A 27,857-nucleotide genomic window follows, 5' to 3' on the forward strand; every position below is an offset into this window, starting at 1 on the left:
ATGGTGGCAGCGGAAGTAAAAGCCGGCCAGTCAGCCCTGTTGAGAGCCCAGCGGGGCTGGCGGCCAGAAGAATGACACTGGGGCAGTGACAAATAGATGGGAAAATGGTCACTACCACACAGGTCAGGATGCACTCTCCAATGGAGGGATGGGACAAGTCCAGGGCTGCAAAGAGAGAGATCGATGGCCGAGAATGAGCCATGGGCCACACTGAAATGCGTGGGAGCACCGGTGTTCAAGAGGCTAAGGTTGAGCTGAGCCAACACATGCTCCACGGCATGACCGCGGTCATCGGAGACAGTCCCACCCCATAGAGGGTTGTGGGTATTGAAATCGCCCACAAGCAGCAATGGTGGCGGGAGTTGAGCCAGCAGCGCAGCCAAGACATGTCGGGGGAGCTCCCCATCTGGAGGAACATAAACAGAGCAAACAATAATAGCCAGCGAGAGCTCAATCCTGACAGCGACTGCCTCTAAAGGCGTCAGAAGGGGTACTGGCGAGCTACAGAGTGGTGAACAAAGAGGCAAACTCCACCTGAAGCTCGTTGACAGGCAGCGCAGTTCTTATAGTATCCCCGATAACCACGAAGGGCAGGGGTCCGCATTGCTGGAAACCAAGTTTCCTGAAGAGCAATGCAGAGAACATGGGAAACACTCAGAAGCATCCGGAGCTCAGGCAGGTGGCAGAAATAACCGCCGCAATTCCACTGGAGAATGGAAGCAGGAAGGGACTGGGAGGGCATGAAGGCGACTAAGAGGCAGACGGCGCCTCAGAGCCAACGGCCGCCACCGGACTAGAGTCAGCTGCGCCCCCGAGGGTTCCGCGAGGGCGAGATCCGCGGCAGAGGCGAGGATCTCCACCTCATCCCCAGAGCCAGAACTACACTCCTGAAAATGGAAAAAAGAACACATTGACACCGGTGTGTCAGACCCACCATACTTGCTCCGGACACTGCGAGAGGGCTGTACAAGCAATGATCACACGCACGGCACAGCGGACACACCAGGAACCGCGGTGTTGGCCGTCGAATAGCGATAGCTGCGCAGCATTTGTGCACCGCCGCCGTCAGTGTCAGCCAGTTTGCCGCGGCATACGGAGCTCCATCGCAGTCTTTAATACTGGTAGTATGCCGCGACAGCATGGACGTGGTCCGTATGCGCAGTTGACGGACTTTGAGCGAGGGCGTATAGTGGGCATGCGGGAGGCCGGGTGGACGTACCGCCGAATTGCTCAACACGTGGGGCGTGAGGTCTCCACAGTACATCGATGTTGTCGCCAGTGGTCGGCGGAAGGTGCACGTGCCCGTCGACCTGGGACCGGACCGCAGCGACGCACGGATGCACGCCAAGACCGTAGGATCCTACGCAGTGGCGTAGGGGACCGCACCGCCACTTCCCAGCAAATTAGGGACACTGTTGCTCCTGGGGTACCGGCGAGGACCATTCACAACTGTCTCCATGAAGCTGGGCTACGGTCCCGCACACCGTTAGGCCGTCTTCCGTTCACGCCCCAACATCGTGCAGCCCACCTCCAGTGGTGTCGCGACAAGCGTGAATGGAGGGACTAATGGAGACGTGTCGTCTTCAGCGATGAGAGTCGCTTCTGCCTTGGTGCAAATGATGGTCGTATGCGTGTTTGGCGCCGTGCAGGTGAGCGCCACAATCAGGACTGCATACGACCGAGGCACACAGGGCCAACACCCGGCATCATGGTGTGGGGAGCGATCTCCTACACTGGCCGTACATCTCTGGTGATCGTCGAGGGGACACTGAATAGTGCACGGAACACCCAAACCGTCATCGAACCCATCGTTCTACGATTCCTAGACCGGCAAGGGAACTTGCTGTTCCAACAGGACAATGCACGTCCGCATGTATCCCGTGCCACCCAACATGCTCTAGGAGGTGTAAGTCAACTACCCTGGCCAGCAAGATCTCCGGATCTGTCCCCCATTGAGCATGTTTGGGACTGGATGAAGCGTCGTCTCACGCGGTCTGCACGTTCAGCACGAACGCTGGTCCAACTGAGGCGCCAGGTGGAAATGGCATGGCAAGCCGTTCCACAGGACTACATCCAGCATCTCTACGATCGTCTCCATGGGAGAATAGCAGCCTGCATTGCTGCGAAAGGTGGATATACACTGTACTAGTGCCGACATTGTGCATGCTCTGTTGCCTGTGTCTATGTGCCTGTGGTTCTGTCAGTGTGATCATGTGATGTATCTGACCCCAGGAATGTGTCAATAAAGTTTCCCCTTCCTGGACAATGAATTCACGGTGTTCTTATTTCAATTTCCAGGAGTGTATGTACAGCAGGCGGTACTGAAACCTTCTTCTTGGACACGTTCCGTTCCTTCTTCTCGCGTCTGTCCTTTGGGTTAGAGGGCTGGGAGAGTTTCTCTGAAGGAGCGTCGGAGGCTGACGACGATGCAGAAGCCCTATGACCAGCAGGTGGCTTAACCTTCAGCCACTGGCTGACATCCGGCTGGGTAGGAGAAGAAACGGAAGAAGGGAGGGCCCCGAGGGACCCCTTCCGCAAGAGAGGAATCGGCAGAGGCAACGCCGGCGGAGAAGGAGGGGGAGGGGGAGGGATCGAGCCCCCTGGTTTTTCAGCAGATGTCACTCCCCAAGCATGTGCGGGGGGAGTGACAGAAGAGGGTTTGCCCCCAACTGCTAAGGGGGCAACAGAGGAAGGCTTGCCGCCAGACACGTGGGAGGCAGACAGAGATGTACGGCCCCGAGGGCCCACTGAAGGCGGCACAGATGAGGCGACAACTGCTGCCCGCGAGGGCGACGATAACGTGGCTGCAGCATAGGATGTTCGAAGTGGGACAGGATACAACCTTTCGAATTTCAGTTTTGCCTCATGATAAGTAAGCCGGTCCAGGGTCTTAAATTCCATTATCTTCCGCTCCTTATGAAGAACGGGGCAGTCCAGCGAGCATGGAGAGTGGTGTTCCCCGCAGTTGATACAGACAGGCAGAGGTGCACATGGAGAATCGGGATGAGAGGGGCGTCCGCAATCTCGACATGTGGCGGTGGATGGGCAATGGGAGGACAAATGCCAAAACTTCCAGCACTGGAAGCACCGCAACGGGGGAGGGACGTATGGCTTGACGTCACAACAGTAAACCATTACCTTGACCTTCTCAGGCAATACAGCACACTCGAAGGTCAAGATAAAGGCACCGGTGGCCACCCTGTTAGTCTTGGGTCCTCTATGTACACGACGGACAAAATGCACACAACTTCGTTCCAAGTCGGCTCTCAGCTCGTCGTCGGACTGTAACAAGAGGTCGCGATGGTAAATAATCCCCTGGACCATATTTAAGCTACTGTGGGAAGTGACGGTAACAGGGACGTCTCCCAGCTTATCACACAAGAGCAACACCCGTGACTGGGCTGGGGAGGATGTCTTGAGGAGGATGGACCCATTCCTCATTTTAGACAACCCTGCCATTTCCCCAAACTTATCCTCGAGGTGTTCCACAAAAATCAGAGGCTTTGTCATAAGAAAGGAGTCACCATCAGTCCTGCTGCAGACAAGGTATTGTGGTACATAAGGCTCCGGCTTGGCAGTAGATCTGTGTCCCTCCCAAGGCGCAGCGAACGAGGGGAACGACTGAGGGTCATACTGCGCAGCATCAAATTCAATTCTGCCTTGCTTAGAGACACTGGTGGCAGTGCGACCACCAGCTTGGTGTGATTTATTGCGCTTCATTGTGCCACATCTGCCCAGATGCCACCTACTCCGAATGAGGGCTCTCCCCAAGGGCGCCACCCAGCCAAAGCAACGGGTACCTGGCCGATATCCCGTTGCCCGGAGTCCCCGTGCCCCAGACAAGATGGGCACATACTCCTTGGCATGCATGGGGAGGAAACGGCTCTGGCATCTGTAGTGCGATCCCTGCGTTGTCAGGGGGCTACCACCAAGAGGGTACATGATGACCCCACCACAACGGACTGGCTACCATGCTGGATTTTAGGTGTTGAAAGGGTCCACAGTTGTCGTGGGCACTAAGAAGGGGATTGCGCACAAGACGAGAAGGAGGCAACCCAGAAGACATGGGGTGTAAATCCCGCGACACGACAATAGATAGCATGCAAGATGGTGGTGCACGATGGACCAATAGAAAAACACCACGTAAGGCGTCCTTCCCCAAATGGCACGCACTAACAACGGAAATTTTGAAAATTGAAGGTCAAATCCAAGACCAAGAGGGGACCATCACATAAGGCCGAAACGTTTGAGACTCCTTTTAGTCGCCTATTACGACAGGCAGGAATACCGCGGGCCTATTCTTACCCCCGAACCCGCAGGGGGGACACTGCACTGTTCTGCAACATACTGCAGAGTATAGCTTTGGATCTCAGTTCCACTATGTTTCTTCCAACTTTTCTTTCCATGATTTATATCCCTAACTTTCAGTTTAGGGATGTGGTCACATGCACTAACATTGAGATAAAGTACTCAATTTGTGTCACACATTTGAAAGGGCAATCCACTTATCCATTTTGTTGTCTGTCTTGGTCGACTGGTTAACACATAAGGTTTCCCAAAGCACCTGTCTCATGAAAGTACCATATCCTTGTAAGCCAACCATCTTTTGCATAATGTTCATAAGATGCTGGAGGTGTTGAGAGATGACAATGCACTTATTTCTTCAAGTAGAAATAGGATCTAATTCCGTCCCAGGTGCCTGATGAACTGAGAAGTTTTCATGATGGCCACTGCTCTGCTGTAACCACTGGCATATCCTCTGGACAGGGAGCGGGTGAGTGTCCTGTATGGAACTCAGGACTCCAGAAGTTGCTAAAAGCAAATAGTTTATATTTACTTCAACACATTAGAAAACATTTTAATAGAATCTGGCCACTGCATTTGCATACATCCTGGAAAGGCACAGTCACTGAGTAGAGGAATATTTTGTCTGCATATGTACTAGTTCAACAGTTGCCAGCAAAGAACTTTCAATACAGGCAGTACATATGGTGTAAAATACTGAGCTGAAGACTGCCCTTAGATGGAGGTCTTGCTATATACTGTATGGGACATTCATTTCATTGCATAACCAAATTTACACTCATCAAGTGTGAAGCAGGTGATATATACCTGTGATAAAAGTAACTGGGATTCTAAGACAGCATAGCTTATGCATTAGTACATGATTTTGTACATCATTGTTCACAGTTGAGATATCACAAAAAACTGATGAACAATCTGACCAAATGAATGTGACAAAGCTGTCAATTCCTATCTGAAGCAATCTAAGTGCTACAAAGTAACTAGTTGTCTTCCAGCCTCCACTCCATTTGCAGTTTAATACTCCATTTTCAGAGTTTTGTTGTTGCAATAGCACAGAGAAAACGGCATATAGGACACGGCATGGCCTTCATCTGTTCCCTACTTTACTATGAGTATAATGATTTGTGCAGATATTTCGTAAGTGATTATTCTGTAAGCCACATTTAACTGAAAATATGTTGTAATAACTCCAATTCCAAAGAAAGCATGTGCTAACAGGAGTGAGTATTATTGCACTATCCATTTAATAAATCATACTTGCAAAACACTAACACGAATTATTTACAGAAGAACAGAGAAACTGGTAGAAGTTAAACTCGGCAAAATCAGTTTGGATTTCAGATAAATGTAGAAACACACAAGGCAGTACTGACTCTATAATGCACCACAGAAGATAGGGCAAAGAAAGGCAAACATACATTTATAGCATTTGTAGAATTAGAGAAAGCTTTTCACTATGTTGATTGGATGACATCTTTCGAAATTCTGAAGGTATCAGGAGTAAAATACAGGGAGTGAGAGGCTATTTACAACTTATACAGAAACCATAGGGCAGTTATAAAGAGTCAAGGAGCATGAAAGGACAGCAGCAGTTGATAAGGAAATGAAACAGGGCTTTAACCTATCCCAGATATTATTCAATCTGTCCATTGAGCAAACAGTAAAGGAAACCAAAGAAAAATTTGGAGACGAAATTAAAGTTCAGTAAGAAGAAAGTTTGTCAACGACATTGTAATTCTTTCCGAGACAGCAAAGAACATCTGAGCAGTTGAATGGAGTGGACATCATCTTGAAAAGAGGATATAAGATGAACATCAACAAAATCAAATCCAGGATAACAGAATATAGTTATAATAGAGATATAGTTGAACTAAATAGGGTGATGCTGAGGGAATTAAATGTAGTAGAAGAGTTTTGCTATTTGGGCAGTAAAGTAACTTATCATGGCCAAAGCAGAGAAAATATAAAATGTATGAATAAAATGGCAATGGGAAGGAGAAGAAGAGAAATTTATTAACATCAAATGTACATTCAGTTATTAGGAAAACTTTCCTGTAGATATCTGTTCAAATGGCTCTGAGCACTATGGGACTTAACATCTGAGGTCATCAGACCCTTGACTTAGAACTACTTAAACCTAATTAACCTAAGGACATCACACACATCCATGCCCGAGGCAGGATTCGAACCTGCGACCGTAGCAGCGGTGTGGTTCCAGACTGAAGTGCCTAGGACCGCTCGGCCACAGCGGCCAGCTAGATATCTGTCTGGAGTGTAGGTGCTACAGAAGAATGTTGATGATTAGATTAGTAGATCATCTAATCAACAAGGTAGTATTGAATAGAACTGACGTGAAAAGAAATTTGTGGTACATCCTCACTAAAAGAAGGGATCAGTTGGCAGGACACATTCTGAGACATCGAGGAATCGCCAATTTAGTACTGGAGGAAAATGTTGGGGATAAAAATCATAGAGGGAGACCACAAGATGAATACAGTAAGCAGGTTTGAAGCATGTAGGTTGCATCAGTTATTCAGAGATGAAGAGCCTTGCACAAGATAGAGCAACATGGAAATCTGCATCAAACGAGTCTTCGATGGATAACTACAACAACACCACATTTCAGATGATGTATTTGCACAAGCATGTGGTAACCAATGTTGTAAAACCTGGAGGGAGGTAGTCTTTGCTTGACTGCCAATGTAAGTTCCTTAGTGCTCTCACGATGCTAGCACTGCAATACAACAAGGCAAGAACAACTCCTGAGCATCTCTTTGGCATTGTTTCGAGCCTGATTTCTTTCAAGTTGAACGGAAAGTGATCGCCTGCCATGCTACCAAATGAAATTTCTTGAGTGTTAATAGTCAGAGAAGTAATTGTGTGTGCAAAGTCTTGTATCCATCTGGTGACTTTATCTCCAATGTTGTAGCCATATTTAGGTTTCTACATCTTTTTAACTTTCTGCCATGCACTCATCATATTAGTGCTCCATTTGAACAAGGCACAGAACAACTTCAGAGGTTCTCTTTTCTGCTGTTTCAAGAACTGCTTAAGCCTGGTGTTGACTTTTTATTTATTTATCTACACGTCAAGTTCAATAGGACCAAATTGAGGAGCAAATCTCCAAGGTCATGGAATGTGTCAGGACATGAAATTACAACATAAAAGTAGTAACACATAAAAATAATACGTTTATGAACCCGAAAAAAGTCAAGCCATAAGTTTAAGTAAACGGAGTCAACAATACAACGAGAATCAGCTTAATTTTTCTAGGAACTCTTTGACAGAACAGAAGGAGTGACCCATGAGGAAACTCTTCAGTTTCGATTTAAAGCAACTGGATTACTGCTAAGATTTTTTACTTCTATTGGCAGCTTATTGAAAACGGATGCAGCAAAATACTGCACACCTTTCTGCACAAGAGTTACGGAAGTCGGATCCAAATGCAGGTTTTATTTCTGCCGAATATTAACTGAGTGAAAGCTGCTTGTTCTTGGGAATAACCTAATATTGTTAACAGGAAATGACAGTAAGGAATATATATATTGAGACGCAAATGTCAAAATACCCAGAATCGTGAACAGAGGTCTGCCGAATATTAACTGAGTGAAAGCTGCTTGTTCTTGGGAATAACCTAATATTGTTAACAGGAAATGACAGTAAGGAATATATATATTGAGACGCAAATGTCAAAATACCCAGAATCGTGAACAGAGGTCGACAAGAGGTTTGTGATCTTACACAATTTATTGCCTGAATCGCCTGTTTCTGAGCATAAAATATCCTTTTAGAATGGGAAGAGGTACCCCAAAATATAATACCATATGCCTTAAGCAAACAAAATTAAGCAAAGTAGACTAATTTTCGTGCCGAACGATCACTCACTTCAGATACCATTCGAATAGTAAAAATGGCAGCATTAAGTCTTTGAACAAGATCCTGAATGTGGGCTTTTCACGACAGCTTACTATCTATCTGAACCACTAGAAATCTGAACTGTTCAGTTTCATTAATCATACGCCCATTCTGTGAAATTAAAATGTCAGGTTTTGTTGAATGGTGTGTTATAAACTGTAAAAACTGAGTCTAACTGTGATTTAGTGTTAGTTTATTTTCTACAAGCCATGAGCTTATGTCATGAACTCCACTATTTGAAACCAACAAGTCAATATTGTACACAACATCCTTCACTACCAAGCTAGTGTCATCAGCAAACAGAAATGTTTTAGAGTTACCTGTAATGCTACAGGGCATATCATTTATATAAATAAGGAACAGGAGTGGCCTGAACACTGATCCCTTGGGCACCTTCTACCTGACAATACCCTGCTCAGACCCCACATCACAATGACAGCCATTCTCAACAATGTGAATAATGACCTTTTGCTCTCTGTTGCTAAAGTAAGAGGTGAAACCAATTGTGAGCAACTCCTCGTATTCCCCAATGGTCCAATTTCTGGGGCAATATTTTGTGTTCAACACAATCAAACACCTGAGTTAAATAAAAAATATGACTAGCATACAAAACCTCTTGTTTAATCCAGCCAGTACCTCACAGAGAAAAGAGAATATAGAATTTTCAGTTGTTAAATGACTTCTAAAGCCGAACTGTACATTTAATATTGAATCAAGTGACAAAATGATCAATTATCCTTACATACACAGCCTTTTCAATAACTTTAGCAAACACTGATGGTATAGGAATAGGTCTAAAATTGTCTACATTTTTCCTTTGTCTACTTTATTCCTGTCTCCCTTTTTATAAAGTGGCTTTACTATTGAGTACTTCAGGAAACTGACAATTCCTAAAGGAAAAATTACTAATATGGCTAAAAACAGGGTTAACATGTGCAGCACAGTACTTTAATATTCTGCTAGGCATTCCATCATATCCATGAGAGTCCTTAGTCTTCAGTGATTTAATTATCGACTTAATCTCCCCCTTGTCTGTATCACAGAGGAGTATTTCAGACATCAATCTCAGAAAGGCATTTGCCAAGAGAGTTATATGATTCCCTATAGTAACTAAATTTTTATTTAATTCACCAGCAATGCTAAGAAAATAATTGTTAAATACTGTACATATATCTGATTTATCAGTAACAGAAATATTTGTACTATGAACTGACTTTATATTATCAACCTTGTGCTGCTGACCAGACACTTCCTTCACAACTGACCATATGGTTTTAATTTTATCCTGTGAATTCGCTGCTCTATTTACGTACCACATACTCTTTGCCCTCCTAATAACAGTACTATTTGTAATGGGCTACTGTAGATTGATTGTGATTACTTCTAATGTTTTGATATAATTCCTGCTTTGTTCTACATGATATCCTTACCCCACTAGTCAGGCACCCGGGCTGCCTTTTACTGCTAGAACATTTTAATGGAAAGCAACTCTCAAAAAGCACGAGAAATGTGTTAAGGAAAGTATTATATTTGTCATCTATGTTATCGACATATAAACATCCTGCCACTCTTCTTCCTTGATGAGGTTTAAAAAAACTCTCTATTGCTGTTGGATTAACTTTCCAGCATAGTTTGTAATTATATGTGACATTTATTTGAGTATAAAAGCCTTTTAGTGTTAAAATTTGTGCATCATGGTTTGAAAGGCCATTCGTCCTTTTACTAACATGTTTGTATTTTAGGTACATTCCTTTGTGGACTGCTGTCAGAACTCTCGTATTGCTATTCTAGTTAACACAATAGCCAGAGGTTCTAGCTTATTGTAAAATACTTATTTTATCAATGGCAAAAAATTTTATTTGGAATTGTTACGGAAACTACTCTCTTCAATATATCTGTGAACCACTCATGTGCCACACATCCAGTGAGGAGGGAAAGGAAATTGTTCATTTCCTCCTTACCCATGTAGGGAACCTTCAGATTTAGCAACATCACAATTGCATTTGGATGATCCAGCTATCTGGAGGACACGAATTTGTTGACATAGTGATCAAAATTATCTGACACTATGGAGTTTTTCACCAATAACCCATCACATATCAGAGAAAGATGTGGAACCTGATGGAATATAAGCAACTGAATTTGCTTGGTAAGTTCATGGTATAACACAGGCCAAAGTTGTTGTTCTATTAGTGAAATAATTGCTGCAAAATTTTGGTCAGCTGCTTGGCAGGAATATGCTTCAACAGCTGCATTACAACTACCACAAATTAGGTAAGGAGGATCTGTGAAAGTGATTCCTAGCATACATAACATGATGTGCCCAATCTTGATAGGCTGTTAGATTATTCAACTGTTAATGAAGTACCTGATAGTTTTATATGCAATGCCTCAAACCAGAGTGTTGATAACACCATATTCAGTACCGTTAAGTACTGGTACACTACAATTACTAGGTTCTACACCTACATACTCTGCTAGCCACGGTACAGTGCATGGCGGAGGAAAAATATAACAGTGTCAATCTCCTTCTATCATTACTAGAGCTTCATAAAGATAAAAACTTATACAGAGATGGGATTAATCATGACTAAAGCTTCAGAAAGATAAAAACTTATCAAGAGATAGGAAATCTCATCACGATCTAATGTAAGAAGGCCAATGTCTACAGTTTTAACCAATAAAACAGATTATTATGCACAAAGTCCAACTTATTATTCCACAGTATATATTTATTTTGAAAACTACAGTGGTGTGATATAAACAGAAATAACAGTAGGAGGAGTAAATTTCCAAACCAAAAAGAGGCGGTATATGCAGACAGGTAATAGTTTCAGTGATGAATTAGGGTTCAGTATGACCTCAAATGACCACCATCTGCAGTACGGTGACATCACTGAGAGATGACACAGTCCGCCAAGGTTTTGAAGACACACAATCTTATTATCCCTATAATCTTAGTGTGGGGACCTATTGGGTATGACATTAAAGTCACCTCTGGTACAGATTCATTGAACTTTATCAGTACAGTGGCATTTCACAGACATATTGCAGCCTTACTTGTTACCTCTCTTGAAATAGCTTCCTGGTACCACCTTTGTATCAATTACGCTCGTTCTCATGCAGCATATGTGTATATGAACTGCCTTCATGGCATTAAGGGACTCCACTGGGCAGCAAAATAGAACACATGTGGAACACTTGAACATCAACTCCATCCACTTCAAGAGAGTACAGAAAGGCTGAGAGAAGTTTGGCATTGTGGCTGCACCTTCTAATAATATGTTCAATATGTAGCCACAAAGGCATTTTATTGACAAAAAACACAAACTGTGGACATTCTACAGCATTTTAGTTCTACATGACTGAAAACTTTAATCATTTTTTCAAAACCACCTTACGTACCAAAATAAATTTAAAATTGAAGTTATTTATTCTGAACAACTGCTTCTGTTCTGCAGAAACATTTTAAATCAAAACCTAGTAGTCTGCCTCTGTGTAGAACAGCAGAAAAAGATGTTTATGTTGGTGTTAAAGTCAATTACGTTTCATTAGTAACAACAGTGTCAAACACTAATACGTTCATTTTCACTCAATTCATTGTTCTCAGCTCTTCCCAGGGCATTTGTCTTAGCAATCCTGCCCCATTCCATTCCTGCCTAATTCATTACTCCCATCAGCTAAGGAAGCAAGTTTCTTTCTTCATTTGCCTACTTTCACAAGAGCTCCTGATTCAGCCACTCTACTGGACACTGTTTATCAGGGTTGCTGACTACCAGGACCTAGACAATAGCTCTGGACCTAGCTAGGCTTCTACTGGCTTAAACTAACTCTCAGTTCAGACCTTCTCTTTACAATGATAATATCAGAATTCAGTCCCGCACACAGTGTGATGGATACACCACTTGTTGATGCACTTCATATTTGAAACACTTGTCAAAAAATATTCAGAATCATCTGTGTTCCCTCCAACTGGCAAGTGTTTGTGCCATGTGGATACTAATCAAGTTTCAAGCTCCCACCCATTATGGCCAGTATGTTTGGGTGATAACTGAGTTCCATTCCTTTGGATCTTGTCCTGGCCATTTCTCCCACGAGACACAACCAATTCCACACCTCAAGAGAACAAAAATTGTGTTCATGCTAGTGAATACTCGGAAATGAGATAGTGACTTTTTTCTATATCCCACATTAATGTGTAATGTTTGTCAGATTTCTATTGTTGAGGCGAATCAGCACTAATGATTCTTACTGCACAGCTCTTTATTTAGTGTTATAATATGAGCAATCAACTTTTGCTAAGAACTAGTAAATTTTGAGATCATTCAGTTCTCCTTGTCATAATTATCTGAAGAAATCTATTGCTTTTCTCAACACCTTGTGAACATTATTCACCGTGCTGTACCTGACATGCCTGCTCTCATGCCCTCAACTTCAGCTACATTTTTGTGATCATTTTACTAACTTAAGTAGGAACACTTTCTCACACTGGTGATACAACAATTAACTAAGGTGACTAAATCTACAATTCAGCATTTCGATGGCCACCTCACAGCATCAGCAGTGCATTCAGACCACACCACAAGCTATTTCTATTGTGTGTGCTTAGCATGTTTTCCCCCTCTCAAACTAACAACCATGGCTTCCGCCAACAGCCCAACCAATGCCTCGCAACCTGTGGTTGCCTCTCTAGGAACCCCCATCATCTCTGATCTGACTGCCCATCTTGCGGAACTGGAACACCGACCTGCACATGCACAACTCAAGGTGACAAGAAGATCAACAGCCCAGCCTCTGGTACCCTACTCCAATTCCACCTGGGTGCACCACAGCTCATCTACAGTCCTTTGATCACCGGGACCCACACCTGCAGTTTTCCTTGCTGATGGCATCTTCACTGGCTGCAGTATAACCCATGATGACGCGAAGTTCCCAATGGTGCTCAGCCACTTCAAGCCAAAATACATGAAGGAGGCCCGCAATGTTCATCTCACCAACTCTCCAGCCACTGACTGCTAAAGACACTCCACTGTCACCTTGTGATGCAACTCGTGTCCTCCAAGATGCAGCACGTTTGGGTCCTTCCTCCCCTCAAGCAGTGCGGAAAGCAGTAACCCTCACAACTACTCCACAACATCCACACAATATGGAATAACACATGCTTTCTGACAGTTTCCTGCACAACTTCTGACTAGCTTGCCTTCTGGACCCAATATAGACAGCTGTGGCTTTGCATGCCCATCCCTCCCACAACAATGCCACCAACCCCACTGACAGGGTATAGGAGACACTGGTCTCCCTGCCTGCCACTGCCCCCGTCACTTGGCACCTGCACTCCCATTCGACTCTGCCAGCCAGCCATCAAACTGACAGCCGCCCCATCGAGAGTTGACACTCATTGCTCAATGCGGAGATGTCACCAACCACTTCTCACCTGCACTCCCATTCGACTCTGCCAGCCAGCCATCAAACTGACAGCCGCCCCATCGAGAGTTGACACTCATTGCTCAATGCGGAGATGTCACCAACCACTTCTCACCTGCACTCCCATTCGACTCTGCCAGCCAGCCATCAAACTGACAGCCGCCCCATCGAGAGTTGACACTCATTGCTCAATGCGGAGATGTCACCAACCACTTCTCACTCCAGTGACCCGCAGCACAGCACCCAATACTCTTGAATATATGACACCCTTGTCGGTCTATTGCAGACATGATAATGCTGCAGGCTACCTTCACCCACCTTGACATCAACTGACACCACCTGACAGCACAATGATGGCTACCACTGTCACAGCTCCAGCCACCACGCCAACGCCTCTTGTGACATGGCTGGTCTTTGTTAGTACCATGAGTTCTTAAGCCCAATACTGCTAACTGCATAGAGCCCTGCTCTTGAGCCCCAAATTCTAACATCCGCCAGGATGAGGCACGCCTGGCTGCTGTTCAGTCTGCCAGTGCCTGTTTGTCTGCAATGCCTCCGCACCACACAATTGCTAATCAACACTGTCTATCTCCCCATGTGGCTTGATGGGACCCAAGAGCTGCCTCAGCGATCTTCCTGATGGCAGCAAACAACTTTATCATTACCACCTATGGCAAACATCATCATGCCCTGGAATGGGTCCTCTCCTGTCAACATGAACATCACCAACCCCAATAATGGAGCAGACTTCATTGAACACTATTGTCTGCTCCATGACATCACCAGCCAGCAGCTCATCGACAGCAATACCAAGAAATCAACTAAGAAAAAAGTGCGCAACCCACTTCACCATTTTCTTCCATGTGAAGAAGGTGACATTCTTTGGCCACATGACGACCTCCTGGCACAGTTTTTTGCTCTTACATGTCCCTCCAGTGCATAATTGGAGGTTTCCAATTAAACTGTCTGTTGCCATGCCTGGACCACCTGTCTTCTGCTGGTTACAGCTCCTACCTCCAGATAAGCTCTAGATCACCAATGCGGAGTTTGATGGGCAGACCACCACTGGCTTGTTGCATCCTTCAAAGAGCCCTTGGGTGTCCACCCTTAAACTTGTCAAGAGTAGGATGGTTCTTGGCACTCAAGGTGTGGTTAGTAAGTGCTAAACATCTGTACCATTCCCAACTGATTACCGGTGCCACTCCTATGCAGCTAAACCATTATGCACAATTTTTTTAAACTGTATCAAGCATGTCTTCCAGATCCCTCTCAAACATGAGGATATCCAGAAGACCACCAAGATCACACCCTTCAGCCTGTACAAAAACATCTTTCTGACCCAGCCTTTGTAATGCTGCCCAAATATGGCAGCACTTTCTGGGCAGTATGCTGCAAGGCTTGCCCTGGTGTTTTGTCTCTTGGATGACATCCTCAATGTCTCTGTGATGTTCGAAAAATCCAGAAAGTAACTCCAGATTATCCTCGAGTGCCTCCAGGAAGCTGGCATCATCGTAGGCAGAGCAAAATGCAGTTTCAGTGTCAGCGAAGTGGTATTCCTGTGCCATAATATCTCTGCCATAGATTTTGTCCACTACCCAACAATATGATGTGCGGTATCCTAGATTTCCCACACTCTGAGACATTCAAGGACCTCCATCATTTCCTTGGCATGTTAAACTTCTTCAACTGCCACCTAAGAAATGCCACTCCTGCACAGGAGCCACTCACCACAGCCCTTCATGGTGTGAAAACAAAGGGGTTCAAGCCTGTGTCTTGGACACTACAAATGGAAGTCAGATTTGTTGCCACCAAGTGCGACTCAGCAAACACTATCTTGCTTTCCTTCCCCTACCCCTACTTGCTACTGTGATCGATGCCAGTCAGATTGCCTGCAACAGCACCTCAGCAGCAACTGGCAGCCACTAACTTTTCTCTCATCCACACTCTCTGCCATCTAATAGCACTGGAGCACATATGACAGAGAGCTACTTGCCCTCTAAATGGCAATAAAATTTTTTTGGCCATCAGTGGAGACCGGTCACTCCACAGTCTTCACCAAACCCAAGTGCTCCCTAAAAACATTGACCAGTCCTCTCCATGTCACTTCCGGTAACAGTTGTTCATTTTCAAGTTTACTACAAACTTAAGCTGCATTACTGAAATGATAACAATCGTCACTGACTGCCTAAGTCCATTGTTGATTCATCCTTGGAAGGCACTCAGCACCGTCCATGGTCACAACCTGATATTCACCCACCTCTGCTTGGATGCCACTTCTGGTCTCCACCTTCAATATACATCAGTCCCCAATTCCAGCTCAGCACACCCATTCCTCCCCACTACCTTCCCCAAGGCTACATCGAAGCAGTTACACAACCTGGTGCATATCAGCATGTGCATTTCTACCACCCTGGTGATGCAGCGTTTCATGTGGGCAAGTATTCAGAGGAACTGCAAGACCTGAGTCCATACCTGCCTAGACTGTTGGCGTGCCAAAGTCCATCACAATATATACACCCCTCACACTGCCTGCATAGATGTCGGGCATCACTTCTCCAACATTCACATGGACATTGGTGGCCCTCTTCCTTCCTCTGACAGCTGCTGTTATTCCTACTGGCCTTGGGCAATTCCAATACCTGACGTTACTGTTGTCATAGTAGTCACCACCATAGTGACCACCATCTTTGTCTCCAAGTGGACTGTCTGTTTCAGCTGCCCACATATATCACAACAGACTTTGAGCATCAATTCACATATTCCCTTTTTCCAAGTTAATCGACCTCTGCATGGTGACCTCTGCCATGCTGCCAACAGCTGTGTCATCATTGACACACTGACACTGCTTGAAGCACCCATCTGCCACGAACCCCCCCCCTCCCCCCCCCCCCCCCCCCCCGACACAATTCTGCTGCAGCTCCACTGAGGACAGGGCCAGAAACCAATCACGCTAATCACGCTATGCCAGCACTGCTCCCACTCTTGATTCAATTCTGTTGTACAACTGGACACCTGTTTACTACAATAGCTGGCTACAGGGTCCTAGAAAACAACACCAGATCTAGCTAGGCTTCTGCTGGCCTAACCTCGTCCTCAGTTCTGATCTTCCCTCCAGATTTTGCTCACCTAACCTCATCCTCAGTTCTGATCTTCCCTCCATAGCTCCTGCCCAGGCACCATGGCATACATGCCACATGGCCACTTTATATTCCACACACTCATTGCAAAGTACTGCGACACACCCACATATTGCCAAGGTTGTTTTAACTATGGTGCATGTGGGTACGCCCATATCTTTCCGTTTCTACTATGCTGCAGAAGTTTCACTGGAAAGCCCTTACACACACTCCATATAGTCCTGAACTCTCCCCACGCAGTTTGCATATTTTTGGAGCCCTCAGGAAAGATATTTGTAACCACTGATTTGCTTTGGATGAAGAAGAGTATATACCTGGCTACAATCATGGTTCTATAGGAAGCTGCAAACATTTTTCCATGAAGGCATTGGCTGTTTTGACTCACAGTTGGATAAATTTATTAACAGTTACGGTGATTACTTTTGAAATAACAAACAGTTTACTTACTTTTTTCCATGTGTCTCATTTTCATTTGACTGTTCCTTCTATTTTTTGGAATGAGTCAGCAAAAGGACACTATTCTCTCTGTCCTGCTCTTTACTTAATGTTATCATATCAGCAAGTGAATTTTGCTACAGACTATTAAATTTTGAGATCATTCAGTGCTCCCTGTTGTAATTTAGTTATTTGAATAAATTTTGCTTAACCCCCTGTGAACATATTCACCGTGTGGTACCCAATATACCCGTTCTCATGCCCTCAACTTCAGCTAAATGTTTGTAAGTATTTTATTATGTTAGGTAGGGGTACTTTCCTACAATGCCACTGTGCTACTTAGGAGCTCAGAAATAACCAGCATATAAATCACGTATGACATTTTCTACGTCATTCTGATATACACTGTGTTGGTAGTCTATGGAACACAGAAATAACCAACCGACCAATCTGATTAAGACTGTAAGATGATGTGATGTACTTGTAATTTAAGTAAACACAACAAACCTGTGATAAAATTTTGGATATGACCCAAAAGATACCATTGGAAATAATTTCACAGCTTGATTAAGTTTCTCTGTCACAGCAACCTCATTTGCTGACAGGTAGAGTTCTTTCACATGTGCATGTTTGTTTTTACTACCAAACAGATCCTGAAAAAGTAAATCAAGAAATGCCATGTAAAATTAAAATTGACATTTGTAACAGATTATTCATTTTTCATTTCACTAAAGTAGAGAACAGCTGTCAATTAGAGAAAAAGAAGAAAAAAAACAGATTTTACAATACATTTGGTTCCTGATACTGCAGTAACATGGGTATGGAGCATGTTTCTAAGGCTATATGATCACCTTCCACATGTTACAGTGAACAAAATAGGTGAAATATCACCAATATTTTCAAAATAAGTATTAGGGAAACCAGGTAATACACATGTAACTAATTCTGACAATGTGTGCAGGTGCACCCACAAAGGGATGTGGAATATGAGTAAGGTGATGGTACTGGGTGGATGCAGAGCTCCATCACCTCCCTTCCCTGCTGGCTGTAAGCATAGCCAAGTTTTCATTTTTAATCATCATACGAAACTTGTTTGATCTTGAAGCTGTAAACTGAAAATAAACCTGATTGTCTCAAACAGCTATCTTAGTGAATTTACAGGCATGAAGTATTGGGTGGCACATCATTCAATCCACTGGTACGTGCAAAAAAAAAACCCTCAGTTTTAAATGAATTTCTCCTTTGTAACTTTTCAGAGTTATGAAATTGTTATATTGCTGAAATTTTCACATCAAGAATTACACATCTTCCCTGTGACTATTATAAATGGATTTTATTATTTGCAAAATTAATTTTACTGACAGACATCCAGTACCTGCATACAAATGACTCACATACTTGTTTTGCAAATGTGAGAAAACAATTGCCACAAGAAAACAGGAGCAGTTACAGTATTTGGAGCAGACAGATCACCTAGTGCCCAACCAATGGAACTGTACCACACATATAGATGGCAGCAGTGGGCTGATGGGCTCTGTTTGTTCATGAAGCGAGAAACAAAATGACAAGGTCACATAAAACTAACGGACAATGTATTAGGAAACAACACTTGCTGGGCACAGTTCTGCAATATGAGCAAGCATTGTTTTATGTCTCACAGGCTCACATTGTTTGTGCATCTGATTATACTTTCCTGGTTGTGTGGCTTATGTGTGATGTTAATTCCTGCTACTTTCTCATTCCAATAATAACGACCACTTGGTTGAGTGAAGCAAAAATTAATCATTTCTTGGTATCATCTTCAGTTCTAGTGAATCAACTTCAAGGAGTGTAATGGCTCTGAGAAAATATTTGAGGATCTATTCCTGAATGTAGTCTGACTTCTGCAAACTTGATTTCTGAAATAATTATTTTTCTTTTCTACAACCAAACATCATAGGTTGTGTGCAAGTGCAGCATTCATCAGAAACTGTTGTCAAATACATATTGCAAACACTAGGGGAGAGCTGTTCTATTTTGGAGCCAGAAAACAGCATAGTACCATAATGGTCTATAAACAAATAGACATAATAAACTAAAACGAAGAACACTGTTTATTAAGATTATGAAGACATGGTAGTAATTACTTTATTTAATAAAAATCATATAAATTAAAATAGGCTACAAATATCTTCAATGTAGCAAACAATATTTGAGATGAAGAACTCCGAATAATGGGGTGCATGCATTTTCTGGTGTCAGCCGGCACCTTGCCACACCCCTATTTCAGCTAGAGAATAACAGAAAATAGCCCAGTTAATTGCAGTTGTTGATGTTTGAGTTATGTGACAGGCACTGTGATTGGCAAGTTTCAACATGCTGCAGTCAATTTCTTAGCTGTCATATCTAGGAAGTCCACCTGCTGTTCTCCAAATATTCTGCATATTAGGAAGTTATGAATCAAAAAATGGAAGGCATCAATGGAGAAATAAGAATTCATGATTGTTTTGTTGTGTGAACCACTTACTGTAATTTCTCCCTACTGAGATAATTAAAGTCTGCTACAGAGTTTTATATAATTTTTCTGTGATGTGTGCATCTGATTCACAGCTGTATATACTTATGAATATAATAGAAAGAAACATTCCACATGGGAAAAATATATTAAAAGGTTTGAAAGTAAATTATGTATTATTGGGTATATACAGGCAGGATAAATTGTATGGTAGATTACGGAAAAAAGGGAAGATGAATACAAAGTGAAACTACTTGCACACACTGGTTTGGAAGTAAATTACGTATTAATGAGTATATACAGGCAGGGTAAATTATACGGTAGATTACGGGAAAAAAGGGAAGGTGAATACAAAGTGAAACTACTTGCACACGCAATATATTTATTTACTTAGTATGTTGCTATAATCACATCATTACAATAGCTGTCTACAGAAACTTAGCAGAAACAACCAACAGGAAAACTGGAAAAAAGGCAAAAGCTTGATGAATAGCAAATAATCTTAAACAGAAAGGTTACCTTGTTCAAGAGACATGAGTAATTTCTGTGAAGAATTCTCATCTTTTGAGTGTTTCTGTAAACAGTAATGCAGAAAAAAAATATAAATGCTGCTTTACACCCTTGTGGAAGTAGTGGTTTGAGAACTGATTTGAGAAAAGGTTGATGCCTTCAAGAAAAAAAGGCAAATTCCTCATTACTCACTCTCAGCTGAAAAAATAGTCGAGCAAAAACAACTCAAGTTATGATAAAAATGCATCTAGTCATCAGAATATTACTCTGTAAATTACAGTCTTTAATGAGTTGAGAATTTTTTGTGGCGATCCCCCCCCCCCCCCTCCCCCCCTCTGACCCAAGAAAAAGTAATCATATGGGTACATGAATACAATAGAATATAAGTTTACTGTGTCATGACATACTATTCCAAGTCAGCGACTTAATGTACAGGAGACTCGTCAAAACACAAAAACTGGTTTATGTTTTTTTCTTTTCTAATATCAGTAATATAATATACTGTACCAGATAGTTAATTAATTAAGCAATTAATAATTTTTCTTTGAAAGTAACCAACTTTTAAAAATTAACAGTCATAAGTACTTGCTTTCTACCACACAAATTTTCATGTTGTTATTCATGCATTCTTTTACTGAATAAAATATTTCAGCACTTGTTTCTTATATAAGGTTTTTTCAGTGTTCCTAAATTTATACTGAACAATTCTCTTCCTTTCACTTTGTTATAAATTTCCATGGCCACATAATGTGGAATTTGAACATGAAGTTTTAAATGGTGGATGGGCAGCATAAAATTAATTTCTACAAATAAATCAGGTTTACTGTGCACAAAGATAATCAGCTCGTAGGTGTATAGTGATGGAACACTTAATATACTTAGATTTTGACATGATTTTCTTTGCTCTACATTGTGCATATTTCAAAATAAGTGTGTCTTGTTGAAGTACTGAGCTGTCAGAAATTAGATATAACTTGTTGATCAACTTGGGCAAAATTTCCAGCTTAATTTGCAGAAGTTTTTCTTTTGTGACATAATTATTATACTGAACCCATCTAAATTATCCCACAGGTCATCTTTGAATCACCAGTTTTTGGTTTCCTTTCATTCTTTTATATATCTTAAAATTTCTTTATAAGAACGAAAACAGTCAATTAGTGACAATTATTTAATTGGATACAAAAAAAATTTACTCACCAAGCAACGGCAGAACACACACACAATATACGATTGTAACTGGCAAACTTTTGGAGCCAGTGGCTCCTCCTTCAAGCAGAGAGAAAGAAGAAGGGTGAAGGAAAAGGACCGGGGAGATCTAGGAAAAGGGGTAGATTTCAGGAAAGTCACCCAGAACCGCATGTCAGGAAAGACTTACTGTACAGGATGAGGAGGAAAGACTGACTGCTGGGGAGTGCATCAGACCAGATTTGAAAACCTGAGAGCTTAAAGGTGGAAGACAGGCTAACATGCAGACTGATATTGCTGCTTAAACATCATGCATGAGTTAATAAGAGTGAAAACCTAAGTACATTGTACGTAACAGAGGTGGGATGAGCAGGAGTGTGTTGAAAAATTTCTTTAAATTCATCTCATTTTCCAAAATTATTTGACACAATGAAAACAAAGCTAAGGAAAACTGAACTACTCCATCGATACATTAAGTCTCTGTATCAAAACAGAGATCATCATCATCATAACAGTGACACATCATACAGAAGGATTCTGGTGCAAAGAAAGATTGTTTGTAACATATTTCTAACTGGTTTAACTCCATAAGTTGAAAATACCCTTCTACTAAAGATTGGATGTCAGTGTTGTGTGGTAAGGTAGAGATGTTAATTAAAGCACTACTGTAATTTTGTTACTATTACAAGAACAAATTAATTCTGATGTCACATTTTTCAATTTATTTTGCTGTCCTTCAAGAGTATACATAGGACTCTTTGATTTACAAATGTCTCAATCACGTGGTGACAGTTTATGTAAACCCTAACTGCCTTGAAAGCAGACACAAGAATATCAAAAACATGTTATACAGAAAAAAGTGAATGAGTTCCTTAACTACTACCAGATTTCAACTTAGACTTTTTATTTATAACCAGATTTTACTCAGAAAGTCAATTTCACATCGTAATTTATTCTCAGACATATTACTACAGTCAATATTACATACATACAAAAGCTGTAAATTTAAGAATACATATGTCATATTAAAAAGAAATGTAGCTTCATATTACATGAATAACATGGAACATTACTTGTCACATGATTCATATATTCAAAAATTTTCAATTTAGATATACATTTTTTGTTTCTTTACCTTGTAAAGAATTGTAAACAGCCTCTCCAACAGTTCTGGTACACCTGGGAAAATGTAGACATTGTTCACAGACACACAAGGATAGAGTGTGTGACGTCCACGTAACTCATCAAAGCCAAAATTCAGCTTTGCTGACTTAGGTACCTGGATAAAATTTGAGAGAACTCTCTGCTAAGTATGAAGTACACCTTAGATAAGCAAATTTTAGATCACTCCAATCACCAAGAATTGACATCCATTTACATAATGCAATGTTACTTGCAATGGTTTTATAAACATTTATCAATAATGTCTCATAATAGAAGTCCACAGACATGTCTATAAATGTTGTAGATTAAGGCACAAACAAATAAAAAAAATTAAGAAAAAATAAAAGTGCTTTACATAAATCATTTCAACAGCACCAACAACTAAAAAATAATTAAGAAAACCATAAAAGTGCTTTACATAAATCATTTAAACAGTGTGAAGAGAGTAATGGTTGACTTTGTTACCCTTTATAACAAATCAGCTAAATCAAATAACAAAGGCAGGAAGATCTTACAGAGCCATACAATGCAGGTGTGGTATATGGAAAAATCCTAATTCTTGTGACAGCTATATTGCAACAAATATATTATATTCCAGTTAAATGTCACCAACATTTTGGCAGTAATTATCTGTAGTCTGTTTTTCTGGATGTTTTCCTTTGTTGTCTGCAATGTTGTAGTTTTGCCTATCTTGGGTTTAAAGTATGGAGCAGAAGCAGGGTGCAATGCATATTGTGGACTGAGAAAGATGTGGTATATTACACAACAAAATATTGGCTGCACTGCGCTATTTTTCCCAGCTGTATTGCCATTAACTATTTTAAATCTGCACCCACAACAAAAACTGAGAGTTCACTTGTTTATTTCAGTTGGAAGAGTACAAATCGCTATATCAATACAAAATTTAAAGTTCGAATCAAAGTTTCAACTTGTCACTTGCTGCCTACATAACTTCTTTATGAACTTACACCGGAGGCATGTCCAGAAAGTGAATACCATTTCATTCTACTGCCACTGCAGCACTAATGTTACAGTTCTGCATAATTCATACTTGTCTCCCTGATTCATTCTTTCCCCTGAGGCTACAGCTACATTGGGCTGTGAGTATTACATTTGTAAGTAATTGATCAAAATGTTTAAGACAATTTCAAAATCCACTGATGGTAAAGTTCACTCTGTAATACAGTTATTGAATGCAAGAAGTGTTATAGTCAGCTGAAATTCATCAACTTGTTGAGATTTAGGGTGGAAACGTAATGACTGACTGAATGATGAGAAAGTTGGCGAAACAATTCAATGACAGGCAAATCAAACACCAGGTTCCCAATAAGAATGCTTAGAGATGAGTTTCCAAAAAAAATATTGGAACAATATTGTCATCAAAAACACTGCACCGTGTTCTGGGACAGAAATGTAAATCTGCTTGTTGAGTTCCTCCCCAGAGGTGAAACACTGAGAAAGCTTTGGTACATAATTCAAAACAAAAGGCATGGAATGTGCAAGGGTTTGTTTTTAGTTTAAGTTATGTTTTTAACTTAAGTTAATTCATTGTGATCTTCAGCTTGGAGTAGTCTCCAAATCCCCAACTAGTTAAATATTCTTCTTACCTGTAGAATAACTTAATTTTTCCTAACAACCAGGAATTTGCAATTCCAACCTTTTAATGCTTTTATTGTGCCTTTAAATACAACACATATTAGACGATAAGTATCTCATTACAGGAGACTTTCTGTATAACAAATAACAAGCTTTTTTTCGTTACGTAATGGTATACTTTATTGATATAAACTTCTGGTCATTGGTATTCCTTGCAGCATGACTGACACAGAAGATCTTTGCTGTATTTGACTACTCTGCCACCAGGACACCAAATATGTCTTCAACTCTCTTGTGACGGCATGGCAACCACGTAGAACACCCCATACAAATAATAAAATACACAAAACAGGACTTCTCCCTTCATAAATCTTCTTACATAATAATTAAAGCTTTATATTCTGAACAATTATCCTGTATAACAAAAATCACACGATTCTAGCAATAAAGCTTGTTCATTTATATTCAAAATTAGTATGAAATTTCACTTCCACTGAACAAAATTATTTACTTCTAAAATTTGGCTACAAAATATCTCACACCAGTCGCCCCGTATAAATGAATTAGCATTTTCACATAATCCTTTTTTTTTAGTATGTGTGTAATTAATAAAAGGTAATTCGATATACTGTAATGTTTTGTAATATATGGTTCAAATCCACCATGCACACGATTAATGAAAACATGTCTTTAAAATCTTAATATGGTAGCAATGCAACTATTGCAGTTGGATACTGGGAAGATAGAACCTTTACCTCATTGGGGGAAGAAAGAAAGGAAAAGGAAGAACTAGGAGTGTAAGAACTGAAGGAGGACAAAAGATAGCCCCCAAACACTGGTACCCTAACACCCCCCTCCCCCTCCCCCCCCCTCCCCCCCCCCCCACACACACACACAAACAACACATAGGACTACGTTCCTGTGAGGTCTCTTCCCTGGTAGGCTGGAGAATAGAGGGGTTCGTCAATTCTACAGAATTGACACCACCAGCTTCACCACCCCAGGCTCCGAAATATGGTCCCTATCACCTACTACAGACTGCCGATAGAAAGAATGGGGCAGTTATCCAGTTTGATTTCTGGGGAGAAACAGGAGAATAATGAAACCTAAGACTATTTTAGTAAATCATACACTTGCTTATTCAAAGGTTCCAGAGACAATTGATCATTTCTGTAGAATGGGAATGGATTCGACTTAACAACTAAGTATAACTAAAAAAGCAGTGTTCAGCAGGGGCTGTTTTTGGTGGTAGCATCTGTCTTTGGAAAGGGCATAGAAAAGTTGGTTTCCTGCTGTGAAAAATGTCTGAAGAATAATGGCAACTATGTAGCAAAATAGTTTTAAAAAATGCTCTTTCTTGTAAAAATAAACTTTGGTTTGGAAAAAATGTTTTCATGATATGATGTTTTTTCCAAACATGTGTCATACATCATACGTATGGGACTGAAAAATTCGCAATTGCTATAAAAGCAAGTACAGATGCACGTTCTGCCTCAAAATGCAAAGACACATGATTACCTAATAACATACACACTGAGTAATGCAACACAGGATATGCCTGTGGGACCTAGTATCTATCACAAAGCAATGCAATCATCTGTTACCTCAAGTTCAAAAGTTGGCACAATTTGGACACTTTAACATGGTAGTTTTAAGTGACATGTACTTTGAACTGTGGTTGCATCAAATATCAGTAGTGGTCAGACATGAACTACCTCATTTATGACAATGTCAACCTCAGCAAGCAACTGCAAGGTAGCACTTACCAAATGCTTTTTGTTGTTCATTGTTTTCTTTTCTTAATCTGGAGTGAGTGAAGCGACTAATCCTCTCTATCACAGAGTTTTACTATGATCCTCACAACCCTGACAATAGGTCAGTTCTACTTTCGCAGATAAGAACATACATGTGGCTGACTGCTCTACGAGAGGGAGGTGGGGCTTGTTTCATTGCATTGCTCCCCTCACCAGAAATCATACTTCTGATTTGCTTACACTCACAGCCAACTGCCAGTTTATAGTGTCCACACTCTGCACTATAGCAACCAGGAAATAAAACCTGGCAATGTATTTCGATCATGTCAAAAATTTTCTCCTAGAGTGCAAATAGATTTAATTTTTGTTCTACTTATATGCTAAGTATTTTGTCGGTTCTATCTGTAATGATGTCAAGTATGAGTCACACTGCTATGAATGCCCACAAAAATTATAAATTCTGCAGATTTTCTAATTATCAAATTGGGTGGGAAAAGAAAAACAAATGTCGAGAAACACCTTAAATGAGAGAAGAACTCTATTCTCTGGCAGAAAATAATGCTGCTTTCTCTCAATAGAACGAAGCCTTTGTTGAAACCTTGACTAGAGCCAAAGTTGAAAGCAAGAAAATAGTATATTGAAAATAAAAAAATCTGGAGTTTTTGCAAAAGTAAACATTCCAATCAAAAGGCTCCCAAATACCAGTTTTTAACAGTTAATTTCAAAGCAATAGGGAAAATCCAGATTTGAATAATGATAACATTATGAAAAGGGCAGGCTGCTACTCACCATATAGCAGAGACAATGAGTCACAGATAGGCACAACAAAAAGACTGACAAACACTAAAGATTTTGGGCCAAGAACCCCTTCATTGAAACTAGACGACATAGAGACAAGCGCGCGCACACACACCCACGCACGCACGCACGCACGCACACACACACACACACACACACACACACACACACACACACACACACACACACAGAGTCTCTGGCTGCTGAGGCCAGACTGTGAGCAGCAGTGCATGATGGGAGAAGCAATCTGTGTGGTGGAGATGATGAGGAAGCTGAGGCAGAGGGGGAAAGGGAGTAGCAGGGTAGCAGTACAGGACTGTAAAGTGGTGCTTGTGGGAGCATACAGAGATGAGCTGGAGAGAGGATACAGCAGCTAGGTGAAGTCGGGAGGTTAGACGGAGGGTACGGGGCAGTGGAAGAGGAGAAAATAAAAAGACTGTGAGTCTGTGAGTGCATTGGTGGAATACAGGGCTGTGTAGAGCTGGAATGGGAGCAGGGAAGGGGATACATGGGTAAAGGATAATGACTGATGAAGGCTGAGTGGACAACCATAATGCGCAACCCAATGAAACATGAACGCCATTGCCAGCGTCTCTGTGGAGGTGTCTTCCATTGGAATCACTTCTGGCCAACACATAAATCTGTCTTTGATTGTCAGTAAATAGTGTTGCCTGTCTGATGGTGGCAGGGGTCCCATAACATCAATTTGAACATGGGAAAATCTCTCAGTTGTCTCCAGAAAGTTCCCAATGGGTGCATGGACATGGTGTAAGACTTTACTACATTGGCAGCCTAGACACATACAAGCCCATTGCTGGCAAGCCTTCTGCACTCTGGGCTATACGTAATCAGTGGAGACAAGTTTACCAGTTGCCGCAGTTCCTGGGTGATCATAAAGGATGTATGCCTTGGCACAATCAAGGACGCTGAACATTTGTTTTCCACTCAAGGCATTGTTGTAGTATCTCAAATGTGACACAGGGTAACAGTCTGGGATAACAGTCTGGGATGGTCCTTGCATTTAAGGCGTGGTAATAACCACATGGCCACCATACACTGTTCTTCTAGAAAACGAGGTGGAGAGATGATGACCACGCACCACTGGATGGTGGAGTTGTTAGCTGCCGACAGTCTGAAGTT

General features: G+C 41.7%; 1 protein-coding gene across 2 annotated transcripts in view; it reads right to left on the minus strand.

Moving 5' to 3' along the window:
- The window catches only part of LOC126358186 (FAD synthase-like), a 111,270-nt gene that overhangs the window by 45,399 nt on the left and 38,014 nt on the right, over positions 1-27,857 (minus strand). For both annotated transcript variants that reach the window (XM_050007527.1, XM_050007528.1), the window contains exons 5-6: positions 22,541-22,684; positions 17,724-17,869 (exon numbers count right to left, since the gene is read on the minus strand). In XM_050007527.1, coding sequence (XP_049863484.1) covers positions 17,724-17,869; positions 22,541-22,684 — 290 coding nt within the window. The remainder of the gene's footprint in view (positions 1-17,723; positions 17,870-22,540; positions 22,685-27,857) is intronic.

The sequence above is a fragment of the Schistocerca gregaria genome, chromosome 1 (genome assembly GCF_023897955.1).
Source record: "Schistocerca gregaria isolate iqSchGreg1 chromosome 1, iqSchGreg1.2, whole genome shotgun sequence".
In the NCBI taxonomy this organism is placed as follows: domain Eukaryota; kingdom Metazoa; phylum Arthropoda; class Insecta; order Orthoptera; family Acrididae; genus Schistocerca; species Schistocerca gregaria.